This window comes from Seriola dumerili, unplaced genomic scaffold, assembly GCF_002260705.1.
Source record: "Seriola dumerili isolate Sdu_G_001 unplaced genomic scaffold, Sdu_1.0 BDQW01000258.1, whole genome shotgun sequence".
Taxonomy (NCBI): Eukaryota; Metazoa; Chordata; class Actinopteri; order Carangiformes; family Carangidae; genus Seriola; species Seriola dumerili.
In genome coordinates this window covers 446,753-464,530 of record NW_019174513.1, presented here as the reverse complement: position 1 = coordinate 464,530, position 17,778 = coordinate 446,753, and the positions used below count along the sequence as shown (strand labels likewise).

Genomic DNA, 17,778 nt, shown 5'->3' with positions numbered 1-17,778 from the left:
CTCGACTGTGACGGTGATGTGTGTGTACATGCTTGCCGTCTGTTCATTTCAGTTTTTTTTTTTTTCAACTGACAATCCTCAGTGCTGATTGGCTGGCAGAGGTCCATTAACTTCTAAGATTGGGACACCTGTGCTGCAGGTGTTTGCTGTTCTAAATTAATGTACCAGTATTAAACTTTAGACAAAAACAGCAACAGTGACATTTGTTCGTACTTCAACCGCTACAATCAGTGGCACTAAACAAGATAGCAACCTCCTGACAGCAAGAAGAAGAGCTCCTTTGTTTGCTGTATTTAGCTGAACAAATAGAAAACAAGTCATCTGCGTATCTCTGTAAAAACTAATTATAAAGATGTGAATAGTGACAGATTGTCTTGCAAACCTTCTTTTAAAAAAACAAAACAAACCCTTTCAGTAAGTCAATCAGTCAGTTACAGGGCATACAGTCCACATGAACCTTCAGGAACATGGGCACATGATGAAAAATACAGAACACAGACCTTGGCAGCCACATGAATACAGTAAGAATCAACTTTGAAGTACTGACATTTGTGTAAACACTTGATGTTTCACATTCTGGGAAATATACTCATTCGCTTTCTTCCTAGGAGTTAAACCAGAAGATGGAGCTACAGTCATCAGGGGATTAGCTTAAATTTAGCATTAAGACTGGAAGCTCGGCTCTGTCCGAAGTTCAAAAATACACCTTCCAAAATAAATAAATAAATAAAAGCTGATGAATAATAATCAAATCAATTTGGTTGGTTGTTTGTTATTTTGTAGCTACAGTGAAGTTAGTACAACCATAAGGTAAGTTGTTGTTTTTGATAGTATCCCTGGCATATACTGTAACGCTTGCATGTGTGTGCATGTGTTATGCGTGTGAGGAAGTGTTTTTCCTTTTGTCCAGCTGTGCATTAAGTGTGTGATTAGTGTGTATTGATCAATGGTTCGGTGGACAGCATGTGGAGATAATGAGCTTTTTGAGCTTCTTTAGTTCAATCAGCAGGCAGACACAAACACACACACACACACACACACCACAAAAAGAAAAGGGGTTTTCCCCATTTGCCCTCACCTCACCCTTACTGACACAAATGTGAGAGCAAATAGATGTCGCCTACGAACCCATTACACTTGCAGTGATAAGTCGCTCACTACACGTGTTGGTAATGAATATGAATGTGTGTGTATGTGTGTGTGTGAGTGTGTTGTAATGTGTTAGCCTTGGGGGTCTCTCCCTGTCAGAGTGATTCCTTCTTGCAATCAGTCTCCAGGGAAACAGGCAGTAGACAGAGGTGCGATGTCACCTTACCAGGATAAACACACACACACACACACACACACACACACACACACACACACACACACACACACACACACACACACACACACACACACTCAACTGCACTTTGACACACACCATTACAGCCCTACACACTCAATTTAATCCAGACAAAGGGGGATGTGAACACACAAACACACACACTAGCAGGTGCATCCATGGGTACTAATATGAATGAACTGAATCCATAAAGACACACACTCCATACGTGTGTATACACAAAGGAGACAACTCATAGTCAGTGACGTGAATGTTTACGTTACAGCTGGATGATGCAAGTCCTAACACACCCATGTGTACCAACACACTCACACTAGCAGACAGAGGTAGCCCAGCCTTGTTATACTGAAAGAAATGAGCATATTTGTACCTGTTAGTAGCAAGACCTGTGGGATCTACCGTCCCTTAGAAGCCTGTGATCTAGAAGATGAAGGGAGCGTGGAGTGGAGTGGAGGAAAGGAAAGGAAGAGGAGGTGGAGGAGGAGGAGAGAAGGGGGAGAGCAGCGCAGAGGTGCTGAGATGGCTGATAGCTCCTTTAGAGAATATGGTGGCAGTTGGTGCATTTAATTCCCTGATGATCCTCATATACTGTCTGAAAAGCAGCACACAGCCACTGTAAGTGGCCTAGCAGAGAAAGGTCTCCCAGTAAATGTCTGCAAGAAATGTCATAGGCAGGGGGGTGAGGGCTGTGATGGAGAGGCGAAGGTAGTGTTGATGGAATGAGAGAGATGTTGTAAGCCTGCTGAGATGGCAATGACCCCTTTGGGGAAACGAAGACGTATTTAAGATTTGCCAGTAAACACTCCTCATAAGTGAGAAGAAGGAAGTAAGGAAGGAGAGGGAGAATGAAAGCGAACACCGTTGCTAATCTGTGAAGTCCTCCAATGCTGGTGGTGAGAAACTGACAGTAAGTGGGTACATGCTAACACATGATACCCCATCCATCTATCTCTCTAACACATAACACCCATCTGTATGGTGAGGTGTCAAGTGTGTCTATTGACAGTTTGACAGGTGAAGTTGACAACAGCTGTGCATTCCCTCAGAATAGCCATGTTCCATCGCAGGCCCGATACGTGGCGTGAAGCCGGGCCCCCGAGGAGCCAAGTGGGCCTTTGTGAAATGATCTATTGATCTGACAGTGACATGCCGCATGCTAAGGTCCCAGGTGTCTCAGGGCCTCAGTTATTCTCAGATAGAGACACATGTCAGACAGATGTCGGACCTCCTCTTCTTTAACCTGTTCCTAATAAAATCAATAATAGAAGCTCATAAAAGTGTTTTTAAGAGAAGCTGTTCCCTTTCTGCCATTTAAAGTGTCAAGGTCCTGGGTCAGAGGCAGTGAACTAGTGACACTGATCATGAAGACGTGCCACAGAACATGTAGATAAAATACAGTACAGTGTTTTGACAGCAAAGATGTACAGTATCTAACAAACTCTCAAAACATGTCGCAAGAAAAGTTATGGTAGAAATTTGAAACCCTCACTTTTGCTTTTGTGTTGGATGGCTTTTGTGTGAAAACTCACAATTCTGCCTGAGAGCAAATTAAATTATTTCACATTCATGAATTATTTCATCATCCAGTATTCTCTCTGCATAATCTGTCTTGGCTCAATAACTGTGATTGTACATTTACAGTACAGGGATTTACTAAAGTGCTGAATATACTCTACATGCTGAACATGAGAATAGTTTTTCTGTGCAACAAAAACATAACCTCATGATCTCAGATGTGGCCTTAGTGTTTATCTAGAACATGACTTGGTATTAACTGAAGGGAGATGCTATGATACAATTACCGGGATATCTCAGCTGTAGCTACACTATGTGCTGACAGGGTCTGAAATCTGTTTCTGCACATGAATATACATATGCTTACTCACTATATCCACAGTCACGAACACCATGTCCTCCTCTGTTAACCTCGCTCTTTTCATCCCTGCTAACACACTCACAAATGCACACATGCACCATCCAACCCACCCTGTTTAGTTCCATTCTTATTCTTCATCTCTATTTTTGGGAGCAACACAGAGCAGCTGGACCTGCTAAAAAAGAGTGCAGGAGCGCTTGGTAGACATTCATACATTGGCAGTAAACAGTGACATTGAGTTTACAGCTCTTGTCAAAGACACAACGTCTCATGAAGCTGTTAACAGGATATTTATATGTATATGTATATATCTATATCTATATATAGATATAGATATAGATATATACACATGCATACTGTATATATTTTCAGTGATGAAAAATGATCTGTACCTATCACATTTCCTCATGAGCGCTCACTCCACCTCTCAGTGACGGCTATCAATACTTAGCACACGATATAGCACCTCTGAAAGTCAGCATCCATTTTCGATGTGCGCGTTTGTACGGCATGTGCGTAGGGGGGTGGAAAGTGCATGTGTGGGTGAGTGATTATCAATAATCAATAGAAAAAAAATCATTCAAGGCTTCCCCCCTTACAGTGGTTTAAAGCACTGCATGGACCTTTCCACTTCTCCCTTTGCTGTCCTCCCATTCATCTCCTTTTCCGTTCTCTCTTTCATCCTCATGATCTCTAACCATTTTTCACAACAACCAGCGGGCTTCTTTCCACCTCAATTATCTAAGTGAGGGCTTGAACTGTCTGATGGAACGCCAGTATCCGTTGGAGTCAAACCAAATCCGCAACCATAAAAAAAAAAAAAAAAAAAAAAAAAAAAAAAAAGGACAAAATATAACTTGGCACTTGGCATTTAAAAATGAATTTGCTGAATCGTACTTAACTCTCTGGATTCAACCTCTTTTTAAAAATGTACAACCCCGAAAGGAGACTATGAGGTCCAAAGATATTTTACATACTCTTCTACCTCAACTCTGACATCCTGTTATTAACTGGATATCTTAATGAACATAGATTAATCAATATAGTAGCTAAGAGCACCTGCAAACAGAGTGGCTTCCCTGCTCAAATTCACAGTTGTCCATCAATTCTTATTGATAGACGTTGCCGCCTGATTCAGATGAGGACTTTATTGGTTGTAGCTTAAGAACCTAAATCAGGCTTTTCATTATCGCCTTTCCTTTTTCTCTCCTTCTACAGCCTCTCATTTCTCGCCCAGCCGCTTCTCTCTTCCGATCACACTCCCCCAGTTTGACGCCCACTGGAGAAGCAGAGGAGCAGAGGGAGAGAGAAAGTGAGGGGAAAAATTAAAGACAGGAAGAAAGAAAGCAGTACAAAGAGACGGGCGCGGAGTTGAAATAGAAAGGAGACAGACAGAGAAAGAGTCGGCTGTCTCCTTCAGGGAGGAGAATAGGCCGACTGAAAGGAAGAAAAGAGAGACTGAGAGAAAGAAATTCAAACCATGAATTTTCATTAATAAAAAGAGACCGACTGCCTTTAAAACAGTGATTTTCATAAAGTAATGAGTGGGAGACAGAAGCAAAGGAGAAACTAAGCCAAGGCACAGCAAGCAAAACAGAACAGGGAGATCTCTCTATGACAAGAACAGAGAGACCAAGTATCAACTGGAGACCACAAACGGACTGAAAGAGAAACAGTGAGGGGGGAGATAGAGAGGAGAGACACACCCAGCTGGCCTGTTCTAATAGGCTACCTGTAAATCTGTGCACTCACATGATCCCACATCCTCCTTCACATGATCAGTGATCCATATATGACAAGCTGCATAAGTGGAAGTAATGTTTCCACCTTATTAACTAAGGAAAACCAGCTCTCTGTGATGTGTCAGACCGAAAGTAAGGATGAAACGGGGGATAGAAGTATCTCTGCATAAGGAAGGTGAGCACAACATGCTCCTAGGCTTACCGGGACCCTGTGACACATACACACACATGCACACACACGACCAAAATAAACAGACAATAGCAGCCAGGGGCCGATTCAGCTTATTACACTCCCCATTACACAGACAAATGAGATCCTGGCCTCCTACTGATAATCTGCCCCCCCCCCCATGTCCTCTGCATCCTTGCATTACATCACCCAGAAGCAGCAACTGTCAAGCCTGGTCATTACAGTACATAACCCTCCAACAACATTGGCATGGTTCTGGTCAGACTGAATGGGGAGTGCCAATCATAAATTAGGTGATTAACTAGTGAAACCTGATGCCAATTATCTGGCCACCTACCCATCCAAAATACTCAAAGTTTGGGTGCCCTTGTGATCTGGGTTAATACGCATACTATTAACGTATCTAGCTGGTGACCTTTGTTATATGGCATCCCCTTTCTTTGATCCTCCCCCTACATTTCCTGTCAGTCATCAATGGCTACTATCAAAATGAGAGGCAAAAGTTGCTCAAAAATGTTTAAAAAGAGCCAAGGTTAGACTGAAATTCCAGCTAAGCACCAATACACGTAGCTTCTTTTTGGGGAGACTTGAAAGGAATGGAGCTACTTTAAAGAGGCACTCCATCAAATTACTATTTCACCTTCATAAAGTTGGAGGCCTTGTGAGAGACAGATGAAAAGCAGAATGGTCAAAATTGAAATGGCAGAGACAGAGATATCCTGACTTTTAGCTCCCAGTAAGGGCCAAACACAGGATCCTACGTTTCCCATTATGCAACTTGATAGTGTGTTTCATTAGACCCTCCCTGCCTGGTAAATGTACGTCTTTGAAATGCCACACCCCCAGTTTGTAACTCGGGCTTTATGTTCTAGATTTGTAGTCACACCCAAGCCAAGATAACCCTGATGACATCAGTATGACATCATTAGGATATCTTTCTCCTCCCAGAGCCACAGAAGACATTATACACCCGTTTTCCCAGGCTGAGTAGTACTAACTATGGCTAGTGATCATTAAAGTGATCGTTAAGTATCACCGGCCCATCCCCTCACCTTTGTGTACACGCCCCATGACAGCTCCGTCTCAATCACCATGACGACGATGCCAAACATTCCAAAGATGAGGGCATAGTCACTCAGCCTCTTCCTCTTTTCGAACAATGCCCTGCGATGCCCCAGTTTATAGCCAATGTTTTGGTTCTTCCGTTTAGGGGCCTTGGAGGTGCTGCCCCTAGGCCCGGTGCCCACCGCCCCGACCCCTCCTTGCCTGCTGCCCCTCCCCGGCTGCGCCCGCCTGCTCTCCACCAGCGCGTGGTTCTGGTGGTAGATGGACATCTGGTTGGATGTGGAGTCAGTGATGTCATACCCTCCTCTGAGGTACGGCGAGTCTTCTTTGGATGAAATCACAATCTCTGGAGGGCTCTGGATTGGGGGTTGATTGGTAGAGGACTGGGCCACCGAAGAGGTAGGTAGGGCTTCTCGCTGTCTGTCATGCCCCCCAGCAGCCGTTGCCCCGGCAACAGCTGAAACGCCACCCTCTTTGGTTTCACTGCTGCTGTCTGATTCGATGAGGTTTCTGCGGGAGGCGCTGAGGCGGCTCAGGGGCTTCATGACCCCGCCTGTGTACTTACAGGAGCTCATGGCGATCTCCGTGAAGGGGTTACTGTCCCTACGGTGAACCAGAGGGCTGGCCTGTCTGTGTTTGCAGCCCCTCTCTCTCTCCCTGTCCCTGTCACGCTCTCTGTCCCTCTCCCGCTCCATGGAGGGTGAGTGGGAGGAGTAAAAGAGGGCGTTGTAGACCGGGGAGTTGTCCCCGCTCAGGCTGTGCTGCGAGCCCAAGCAGGAGGACAGTGGGGTGCTGGTGGGGTGCAGGGCGTTGGGGATGGGTGGGGGCAGAGGCTGGGCTCCAGAGGAGGACAGGGGTAACTTGGGGAGCGATGTTGGAGGTAAGTTGGGCGTGGCAGGGGACGGGGACGGGGTGCTGCCATTTAGACGGTCGAGGCTTGATCCTCCCATGTGGTTGGAGTGGTTTGATCCTGGCTGATTGCCAGTGGTGGAGGGATGGGATATAATGCCCAGGGGAAAGAGGAAGCGCTGGTCCTCATCCTCGCTCCCTCCTAGCAGAGCCAAGCTTAGAGAGGGGGGAGGCTCCATGGTCACGGCTGTGGCCACGCACCTGTCTAGAGACAAAGACAAAAAAGAGAAGAGAAGAACTGTAAAGAGAAAAACTACACAAAATACGTACTCTTTATCTTGACGGTAGCAATGAAGACAGGACAGACAACGCCAGAGAGGATGGAGGGAGGAGTGGATGAGAATTGTGCTGGACAATGGTTAGTTAGAACAAATTCAGGGGAAAGACTGAACTCCAAAAGCTGAAGATGTGTGACAAAGAGGGGCAGCAGAGTGAAGAAAAGTGGTCGTAATTGGGGAATATGTTATTCCTTGAGTCACATTTGAGTAAGCTGCCCAGTCAGCCTCTCTCAGCGCTCTCTCTCTCTTTCTGTTTCCCAGTGTCCTCTCCTTCTCTCACATCCCACAGCGCTTCCAGCAGTCTATGCCATAAAATGTCATCCGTGTTACACTGTTGTTAGCCTGGAGGATGGTACAAATCCTCTGGCTTTACACCATGGAAATGAGATCAGGCTCAGAGACTAAAGGATAATAATTCCACATGAGTCAATTTTGATAGCAAGGGAAGTACTGTGACTAGTTAACCATAAGTTGGCTGCATTTTGTTGCATTTGATTGATCCAAAACAATAACCTACTTTCAGTATGATATAACCAGACACCTTCACGGCCCCCTCCTCCCTGTCTGTTTCTCTACCTACCTCCTACCTCTTCTCTCTCAGTCCCTGTCCCCCAGGTTAGTTGTGTTGAATCACTGGCTGGATGAAAATAGACCACCACACTTTTTCTTTTTCATGTTGTCACGGCCATCCCATCATCCTTTCGCCTCCTTTCATACAGCTCCTCCACAGGTCCTCGCTTGTCTGCCGAAATTGTGCGTCGCTTCCCACAGATGTTGCCTCCGTCTCCGCTCACTTGATATGATCAGTTTATTTCTCCCTCTGTCATCAGTAATCTAAGGATGGTGCCCATTTCGATCCTGTCAGTGACAATCGACACGAGATGAAGAGGAATAGTCCATGGTGCTTGGTTTAAATCGGTCAACCTGTGGCTGCACGTTAAAAATGTGCAGCAACATAAACCGGCAAAAAAAAAAAAAAAAAAAAAAAAGGAGGGGAAAAAAAAAAAAAAAACCCAAAAAACAAAACAAAACGCAAAGCTGGACGTCAAGTAACAGTCCTAAGATGAGCAGTGAAGTCTGTGATTTAATATGTGACTCCACCGACTTCCACTCAATCTACAGCTGACTGTCTCCCCGTGTCTGTCTCTCACTCTCTCCTCCAACTTCTCTCCCTCTTTTCTCCGCCTCCAGTCCTGCCGTTCATTCCCATTGGACGAGATCAGGAAGGCGAAATAAGCGCTGAAAACAGGTGGCAGGATTTGTAAAATGCAGTCGCCAAACAAATGTCTAATTTATTGTACCCGGGTTATTTGGGGATTAGCCTCAGAAAAAAACCCCCCAAAAAACCATGTGATCCATTTGGCATTTGTAGCTGCTTGACTCTATGATAAAGACTATATGGCCTGCTCGGTCGCTTATGTCACCTGTTACGCCAGCTAAAGGACGCTGGAACAGGCAACCCCAAGTGAAAAACACAGGCACTCAGAGATTCATTTTCATGTTTAGTTATTTTTAAAACAAAGACATCTCTTGAAATTACACATTTTGCTATTACAAAACTGTGATGTTCCAAGAAAAAATAAATAAATAAAAAAATGAAAATAAAAAACTACAACATATGGCGAGGAGGAGGGTGTGGAAGCAGAGGATCAGGAGCGGCGCTGTGCGAGCTGCACACTTTTCCTTTTAGTGATTAAATTGACTTTAAGCAATGATGCATACAATATGTTAATATATGAACCTCAAACTATAATCCATGAATGCTCTTTCTTTCTTTTTCTATTTATTGTGTACCTGTGAAGCTGCTGGATACAGTTGCCCTTACAGAGATAAATAAAGTTGTATTGTAATGAATTGAATATTAGGTGAATAATTAACGCATGTTAGAGAACAATAAAAATCATGTCAAAGGACATTTCTGATGGATAATTTATGGGTGGATGGATATTTTTATATATATTAATGTGACTGCAGTTTTTTGTTAGGGAGTCTCTGGTTTCATTCCTAGCAGCCTAATCAATTTATAATTCCAACTCTAGAGTATATATATATATATATATAATCCTGTATAATTAGACTATTCCACCTGACCTAATCGGTTTAATATCATGGTTTTCTGTGTGCCTCATGTGCTCCCTTAATCGGATGAGCGCAGACGCCGAATTGTGTGGGAAAGGATTAGACTGTTTCCTTATAACAGGTCAGCCTATCCTGCGATTATGCAACCTGACAGACATCAATAAAGCAAATCATATCATGTGGAGGATGATTCCAAGTATTCACCAGCCATATGCCAATGCCTCACTTACACAGTTGATGTGGAAGATAGACAGATATTATGCTTTAATCTATATGTCAGTATCATATTTATTTGTCTGTTTTTGTAGGGTCTTATTCTCTAAATCTTCTATATGGGTCCATCTAAATTTGAAAGCGGATTATTTCATCCGTCCCTGAGGGGAAAATAAACACAGTAATGTGTTGTTTCTGCCCTGGGCGGATTTGTGATGGGTCAGTGATGGAGAGTAGCTGGTTCAATGAGCGGTAAATTCTTCGTGAAGGCCCAGGGAAAGGTCAAAGGTCATTTCTGCACCATCACAGATCAAAGCCATTTATTTATTTAGCTTTACGGGGAACAATGGGGTGGAGCAGTAAGACAGTGAGAGAAATGGGACAGAAAAATAGGAGTATTTGCTTGTCTGATTTAGAAAAAGAACATGGTTTAGAATTAAGGCCAGACTTGGTGTTTTAGTTCAGGTAGATAAGTGAAGAGTTGGGCATAGTGTTGATGATTACTATAGTATTCACAAATGTAGAGCTGAAATGATCAATCAGTCAATCAACAGACTATTGATTGCAACTATTTTGAAAATCATTAGTTGTCTATGTCATTTTTCAAGCATGGTTCTGGCTTCTAAATTGTGAAGATGTGCTATTTTCCCAGTTGTATTTTAAACATTTTTGAGTTTAGGCAGAATAGCCAAAAACTCAAGTAAAAGTACTATTACTTTGTCAAAACAAGTACTCAAGCAGGAATAAAAGTTGTCATCAGTGTACACTTCTTCCATTTTATATGATATGACTGACATGTCAACCACAGATGCTCTTCATCGGGTAAAGAAATGAAAACACACCTGTATTTATAGTCAGTTTGTGTCATCATCTCCTGACTGTATAATCTGGTATATTCCAGGACACAACATTGAATAAATAAATTAAATGAAATCACAGTTTGAATCTCTGCAGTGTGTACAAACACCCACAATATTACATTAATAGGATATTAAGTGTTTTCTCCAATATATTATGATTTGGCAAATAAATGAGACATCAGATATACACAGATCCTTACTTTCTTCCAAAAGTAACTATAAGGAGTATCAATGTAATGCACATATATGTCCCAGTAAGTCTCAGTTCCAATCAAAGACACTTGGAGATCAGGTGTTTGCTCAGCACATTCATGTCTCTACAATCAAATGAAGAGAATGAGATTACACAAGTGGACAAATCTGTCTCTAATCTTACTGAAAATGACTCATATCAGACGACTAGGCTGATTAAGAGATAATGATGTGACATTTCTTCATGAGTTGCCGGTTAAATACACATTTGTTCACCTTCACTCGAGGAGGACCATGTGTAGTTGAAACATTACATCACTCATGTCCACAAAAAATAAATCAAATTGATTGATTGATTGATTAATACAAGCACAAAGACTGATAATAGTTTTGAAGAATGATATACTTGGTGCACTGGATATAATATTAAGCTTTTCATAGCATTAACACAACAGACATGTTTACCGTTCCCTGTCAGTTCAGTGTAAACACAGTTCTCTGATGCACTGACCTCAGACTAGCGTTCACAACCGGAGCTCGCCACACTCTGTGCTGTGGTCTGTTAACATTAGCTGCTAGCGCTGTTAGAAAGCCAAAAGTGAAGCCAAGGATCATCTGAATGTTCCGCATTTATCTGCTATGAACAGTCCTGAGGGGGAGAGGCTGCGGCAGGATAGCGAAGCACCAGCAGACCTAGGATCAGCAGACCATCAGCCTCTTAATGGAATATATGGGAAAGCATAAAATGTTAAATAAACAAAAGAATTATACAAATGTAACTGAGAAAATGTAATGATTTTTCTATAAAAATGTAAGTAAGACTAAAGAGTGCGTTGCTCCAACAAGTAGCCTACAATTTACTCAAAAAAGTTACTGGAGTAAAGGAGTAAATGTAATTGGTTCACCTCTGTGTTTAGGTCTGTTTGTCTGACAAAACAAAACATTTAAAGGCATCACCTTGGCCCTCAGGATGTTTTTGACTATTTTCTGCCATTTTACAGAACCTATGATTAATCCATTAATGAAGAATGTGTTCAAAACATGGGCTCATAACACAAATTCCTCCCATGTATGTTTTTTCATCTTGTCCATTCAAATAAAAAGTCTCACCTAAATTACATAATAGAATAACAATCTAGGTTTAACTTTAATGTTCTGGCAGCAGTTTCTTCACAGCTGCTCTGCCAATAAAACACAGGAGAGAGAGAAAGTGATTTGGCAAACACAATACAATACAGTGAAGCACGGTAAATGGAAAAAAGGGCTGCCAGAGGCCCAGGGGGACATTGGGACTTACAGAAAATAGGAATGGTGGCCGACCACATTGTATATCTTTCACAAGTCTTAATATTGTTGACAGAGGTTAGGGGGCAGCAGAGAAAGATGGAGAGTTTGGAGCAATGAAAGTAGAGGGGGAGTGACAGAGAGGAGGAATGATTGGCCCCTTTGAATGAAAAGGTTAGTCCACAGTCCTGCCCTGCAGCAGACGTCAGATGTATGGTGTGAGAAATATGTGAACGAGAAAGTGAATAATAGAATACAAAGAGCAATAATAAAGCGGGATGGCAGTTTCTATGGCAACACTGTAGTATACAGATGAGTTCTCGCTCAGCCTGATGTATCTCTCTTCCTTGACTCCCCTCCGCGTTTAAAGCCACATAAAAGCTTGACTACAGGAAATGATACTGTATAAATCACAAAAAACTTCTCAGTGACACAACAGGCGGGTGGGTGGGAGAGGAAATATGGGAGGTAATATTTGTTGGGTTGAAAAACGGGGGATATAGAGAAATTGTGAAAATTCGGAGGCTCACGAGTGAAAGAAAAGAGGGATTGATTAGATTCTTTCTGAAAGGACAAATGACCCACCACACACAGACGTTTTCACAAACACATTCACGAACAGCAGTCGTTGCATTTCCAGTACAGTTCTTCCTTCCTTTCAGGAAACGTGGGTTTGTTTTTCTCTCTGGATTTTCTTGGTGCTGGAAGGGAGATTTAGTTACCTTCAGACAGAACCAGGTTAGTTGTTTCTTCCAGTTTCCAGTCTTTGCGCTACACTACGCTAACCTGCTGCTGGCTTATATTTACCACATGAGAAACATGAGTGTGGTATCCATATTCTCATAAAACTCTCAGCAGGAAAGCAGACAGGCCTCTCAAAATGTCCCAATAGGCCGATTTAATCAAAGTGAGACTGTTCCTTTTGCCACACAGTGTCTGCTCTGGCCATACGTGACAGTAATTCTGCTTCATTTTAAAACATAATATAACAGCAACATTAGTAGAGTCCGCACAAGTGAACAAACATATTCAGTATTGCTTTCATTAGCCACCATAAGGTATTGGTCAAACCAGACCAAGTATGGCTGTAACTTCAAAACAACTGGGTGTTTTCTGCGTTGAGAGGTTTAAGTAAAAGCAGCAATGACACACTGTAAAATTATTCCATTACAAGTTAAAGTCTTGCTTGAGTGAAACTAAATGTAGCAAAATGTACTTACTGTAAGAATCAAAAGTATAATGCTCATAATGCTGAATCACCTCCTTACAATGTTGCTATATCATAATACATATTTTATGATTGACTCGGTATTACTGATGCATGAACATGTCTAAGCACCATTTCAGTGCTGTAGTTGGAAGAAGTGATGGCAATCTTAACTACTTTATATACCACTAGGGAGTTATCGGTTCATCATATTTAATAAACTGATCACAGGTTTTGTGTCTAATATCGTAATCTGCAAAGTACTTGGTGAGAATATGTAACTAAAAAGTAAAATGTTTTCCCCTGAAAAGTAGCAGAGTGGAAGTGTTAAGTGGCATCAAATAGAAATACCCAAGTACAAGTACCTTAAAATTGCACTTAATACAATGTGAAATGTGCTGAATAATGTGCTGAATATAATAACCCCACTCTGACTGAACTACAAGGTCACTCCATGAGGAAGAGGAAATGGAGAAGCAGATTTTTTCGGCTTCTCCGAGTCAGCCACCTGTTGATGACCATATTTATGATAAATGTCAGAGAAGTGATGAGTAAGTCCATCGCACAGCTGCATGGCTCTTCTTAATAGAGCACTGGGCTGGCCCCACTCTATCAGACACGCTTTAATCGTTGCCCTACACCGGCTCCATTGTATCCTAATGGCTCAGATTGCATTAGGGTCCTAGAAGCTGTGCGGGCTAACCCACAGCCTAAAGCCAGCCGCTGTATGCAGATGGATGTCTGCACAGCAAACAGCACTCTGATCTGACTGCCTGAGACAGACTAATCAAATCCAAAATGGGAGACTACAGGGGGTGAAATATATATAGAGGGGGTGGGGTGGGGGGGGTGCGAGGTGTGCGTATAGGAGGGGGTGAGGTGGGGGGTGAACCATGGAGCTTGCAGAAAGCTGAGGGTAATGCGTCCGCTCTCCTATTTAAGTGGTGAGCAAGCAGTGCAGAACATCTCACCCTCAAACAACTGTGCCCTTTAAACATAAGGACTGAAACACACACAAAGACACACACACAAAGACACACACTAAAGACACACACACACACACACACACACACACACACACACACACACACACACACACACACACACACACACACACACACAGTATGTCGACACAGCTTCATTAGACTAACACTGTCAGAAATTCTGTCAAGCAATAACAAAATGCTCACTGCTCCATGTCTTGTTTCTACATAAGACAAAATATAAGATATAAGATAATACATGGAGCATCATCAGCCCTGACCAGAGAGCTAGTTGGTTAAATGTGCTGCTCACAAGTGTGCGCAGCTGTCATGTTACTAATATTTGGAAGTGTTTGAAGAGTTCAAAAGGGAAACTACAGTTCCACTGTGTCAGCATGATAGCAAAGCGTGGTGCTGATGTACTGGATGTGTGTGTGTTTGTGTCAGCTATCTGCTGACTAAAGAGCACCAGTCAGCAGACGTGTGACACTGCCGGATTTCCGCTCATACACACTTTTCCTGTCACTTTAATATTCAGGGCCATTTTTTCCCCTCTGAGACTTCATGGGTAACTATGAGGTTTTTAAGGTTAGAGATTGGACAGCCATTCTCGTCCTGGGGTCCCTTGAGTCCACACGAGCTGGATCAGCTGCTGTACGTTCATGTCAAGCGGCTCCATTCAGTTTGCAAGATGTCTGGCCGCCTTTCCAACCAGACTAGGTGATTAGCTCCTAGCTTCTACTAGATTAGATTGTAATGTGGCCCCTCTATCAGAGGACCGGGCATGGCGACATCATATTCCCATTTGCCTCTCACGGCCCAGATGATGACTCTGGCCAGTACTCCTTCAACATCCCTCTTTGAGACTGTCTGCTTCTCTTGGTCCAGCTCCTCTGGAACAGCCTCTCCCTTGATATCAAGCTTGATGTCCTGAAGCGTGTGCAAGAGTGGTTTGATATGCTATGGCGCTGCTTCTCCAGATTTTGTTGCCCTAGCTGCCAACAGAGCCCCACACAGGGATTCCCTCTTACCAATCAGAAGTGAGGGAAGTTTCTGCCCCCCAGCTGTCATTTTCTGTGGACACAGAAGCTGTGGTAGGGAAAGAGCAGTTAACTTGTACATGTACAACAGCTTGTACAGGAGTGTCAATGTCATCCACATTTGTTTTGACTTTTTACTCAGTTTTTTATGATTTTTATAAATATTTTATTGTTATATTTTATATATTTATATAAATTAGTAAGCAGACTAACGACACTGCTGATTTCCTTGATTTCCACTCATACACACTTTTTCTTGTACCTTTTACATTCAGGGCCAGTTATTTTTGTCTTTCAGAAGTACAGTTTGGTTGTTTTTTTATATCTTCATGTTAGATCTGACAGTAGAGAGATAACACAGGAGGAGGAAGAAATGGGTAAAGACAACAAAGCTCCTCGGCCAGACTCGAACCATGGACGTTACGGTTCATGCTTCAGGCCTTACATCCTTCCTAATCTTTGATTGGTCAACTGTTCCTCCAACTGACAGAAAGAGCCATTAATTAGCACAACGCCAGGTCTATTTGAAACTATGTGAGATGTACATGTAGGCGGGATTTCAGATACCTGGAATGTTACCTTCACCCCTCTCTTGATCCTACCTTTGAACTGTAAAAAAACAAGGCGGTGTGACAGATTGCCTGATCTGCATCCTCATAGTTTCCGAGAGGCAGCGTCAAATTTAGGCCACTTTGAATATCACAGGTATCAGGGAGTCAAGGTCTCAAGGCTTTAAACAAAGGGAATGCTACATCGAATGCAACGTGTCACCCTTGATTGAAGAGGCAATTGACTAAGTATGTCTTCAAATGTGTGCAGCTGTCCTGATGCTAATTTTTAGAGGTGTTAAAGGAGTTCAGAAGCTAACTACAGTTTCAAAGTGTCAGCATGATAGTAAAGTTTATGCAGAGTTGGTGTGTGTGTGTGTGTGTGTATATGTGTGTGCATGCATGCGTGTGTGTGTGTGTGTGTGTGTATGAGTGAGAGATGACTGCAGTCTTCCTGAGTCAGCTGTCTCCTATCTCTCAGCTAAGAGACATTTCCTGATTCATGCCAGACTTTTTGAGACTATACTCTACAACACCATGTGTAGAATCATCATTATTACATTTAGCTATACCCAATTTAAGCAGGGAAATAATAGGCTACACAGACAGAACACCTTCAATGTTAAATGTCAGTAGCAAAACCTAAATAAGTAGTTCCAATTATTTGTTGTAGTTCAAACTTAAAAAAACAAAACCATATTGAAAATGTGCCAGAGATAAAAGTAGAACATTTCCTCAAAGCAGTAAAAGTTAAAAAGTGTCAAAAACAAACCATCTCCTCAGCACTTGTACCTGTGTCAGGGATGGAGTTTTTCCTCATTACCAAACCTGTGTCTCTCACCTCTCTGACTCCAGCCTCCCCACAAGCCTTTTCTAGCTTTGTAACCTGATAAAGGCAAAAATGAAATCTATTCTTCTTTAGCCCTATACTGTAGTTCTCACACATGAACTGGTTGTATGGTTCTCAGTTGGCTAACAAGTTATCATACTGTCTGCGTTCTGACCAAACAAAACTGAGCTTGTCAGTTCATTGTTGACTGATTGGAAACACAGGTTGAGAGAATCCTGAGTCTCAACTCAAGGTTCTCCTACTTGCTTGTTTTGGAGCTTTCAGCTGTATTGCAAAGTCCTCATCAGCAGATTGAGATTGCTAATGGCGGCGCTACATGACAAGTCATAGGTTAACCAAGGCTATTCAAATTCATTCGGAGGGGGAACGACAATATTTGTACAAAATCACCTTCATGGCGGTGCTAGAGGAAAAGTCTGCAGAGCTCCAAAGTCAGTAGGATATATTGTCTGAGCAGCGTGGATATCGGCTCCAAATTTTGGAGCCAGTCAATCAAGGAGGAAGGATGTTGAGATATAAGTAATATTGTTTTTAATGCCATACTATCAATTAACTACAATCCTAATATTTACCCTGTATGTATTCAATAATCAATACCACTGACGAGTTGTACGCCATATTGGCACATATTCCGACAGTGATTGCAGATTGCTACACACTGGTTTATATTTTTGTACCATGGCAATGGCTTTTACAGTTTTGCTGGCACAGTGTTTTATTTTTCTACCATTACCACGTTGCATTATTTTGTAACAAGGCCGGTAAAACAGCAGCACAACCGTTTCTTTTTTATACTATGGTTGGTACCACGGTACAGTCTTTGTGCCAAATTGAAAAAACCATCCATTACCCTCACAGTACCAAGCTACTTTTCCAGGTCTGCTCTTTTCCTAGCCGATGCTTCAAGGATCTGACGCTCCACCCCTCCTGTCACGCCTTTGATTACCATTATAAATTTGTACTGGGCTCCACAGGTTGTCATGATCTTGTGTTTTTTTTAGCGTAGCTTTTAAGCCATTCCTTTCCCCACTCAGCCTTCATGTATTCCCTTCTTCCCCTCTCTCATTTATTTCCATTGGAGAGCATCGATTGGGTCGTTTAAGCCTTTCGGTCTGGA

At 42.5% G+C, this 17,778-nt stretch overlaps 1 protein-coding gene across 1 annotated transcript in view; it reads right to left on the bottom strand.

Annotated features, from left to right (window-relative positions):
• LOC111230010 (small conductance calcium-activated potassium channel protein 2-like) overlaps window positions 1-7,306 on the bottom strand; it is a 41,343-nt gene extending 34,037 nt beyond the window's left edge. Inside the window, exons 1-2 of the mRNA XM_022756540.1 lie at window positions 6,674-7,306; window positions 6,206-6,634 (exon numbers count right to left, since the gene is read on the bottom strand). Of these exons, the coding sequence (XP_022612261.1) occupies window positions 6,206-6,634; window positions 6,674-7,306 (1,062 nt within the window). The remainder of the gene's footprint in view (window positions 1-6,205; window positions 6,635-6,673) is intronic.
• Window positions 7,307-17,778: the final 10,472 nt, after the last annotated feature.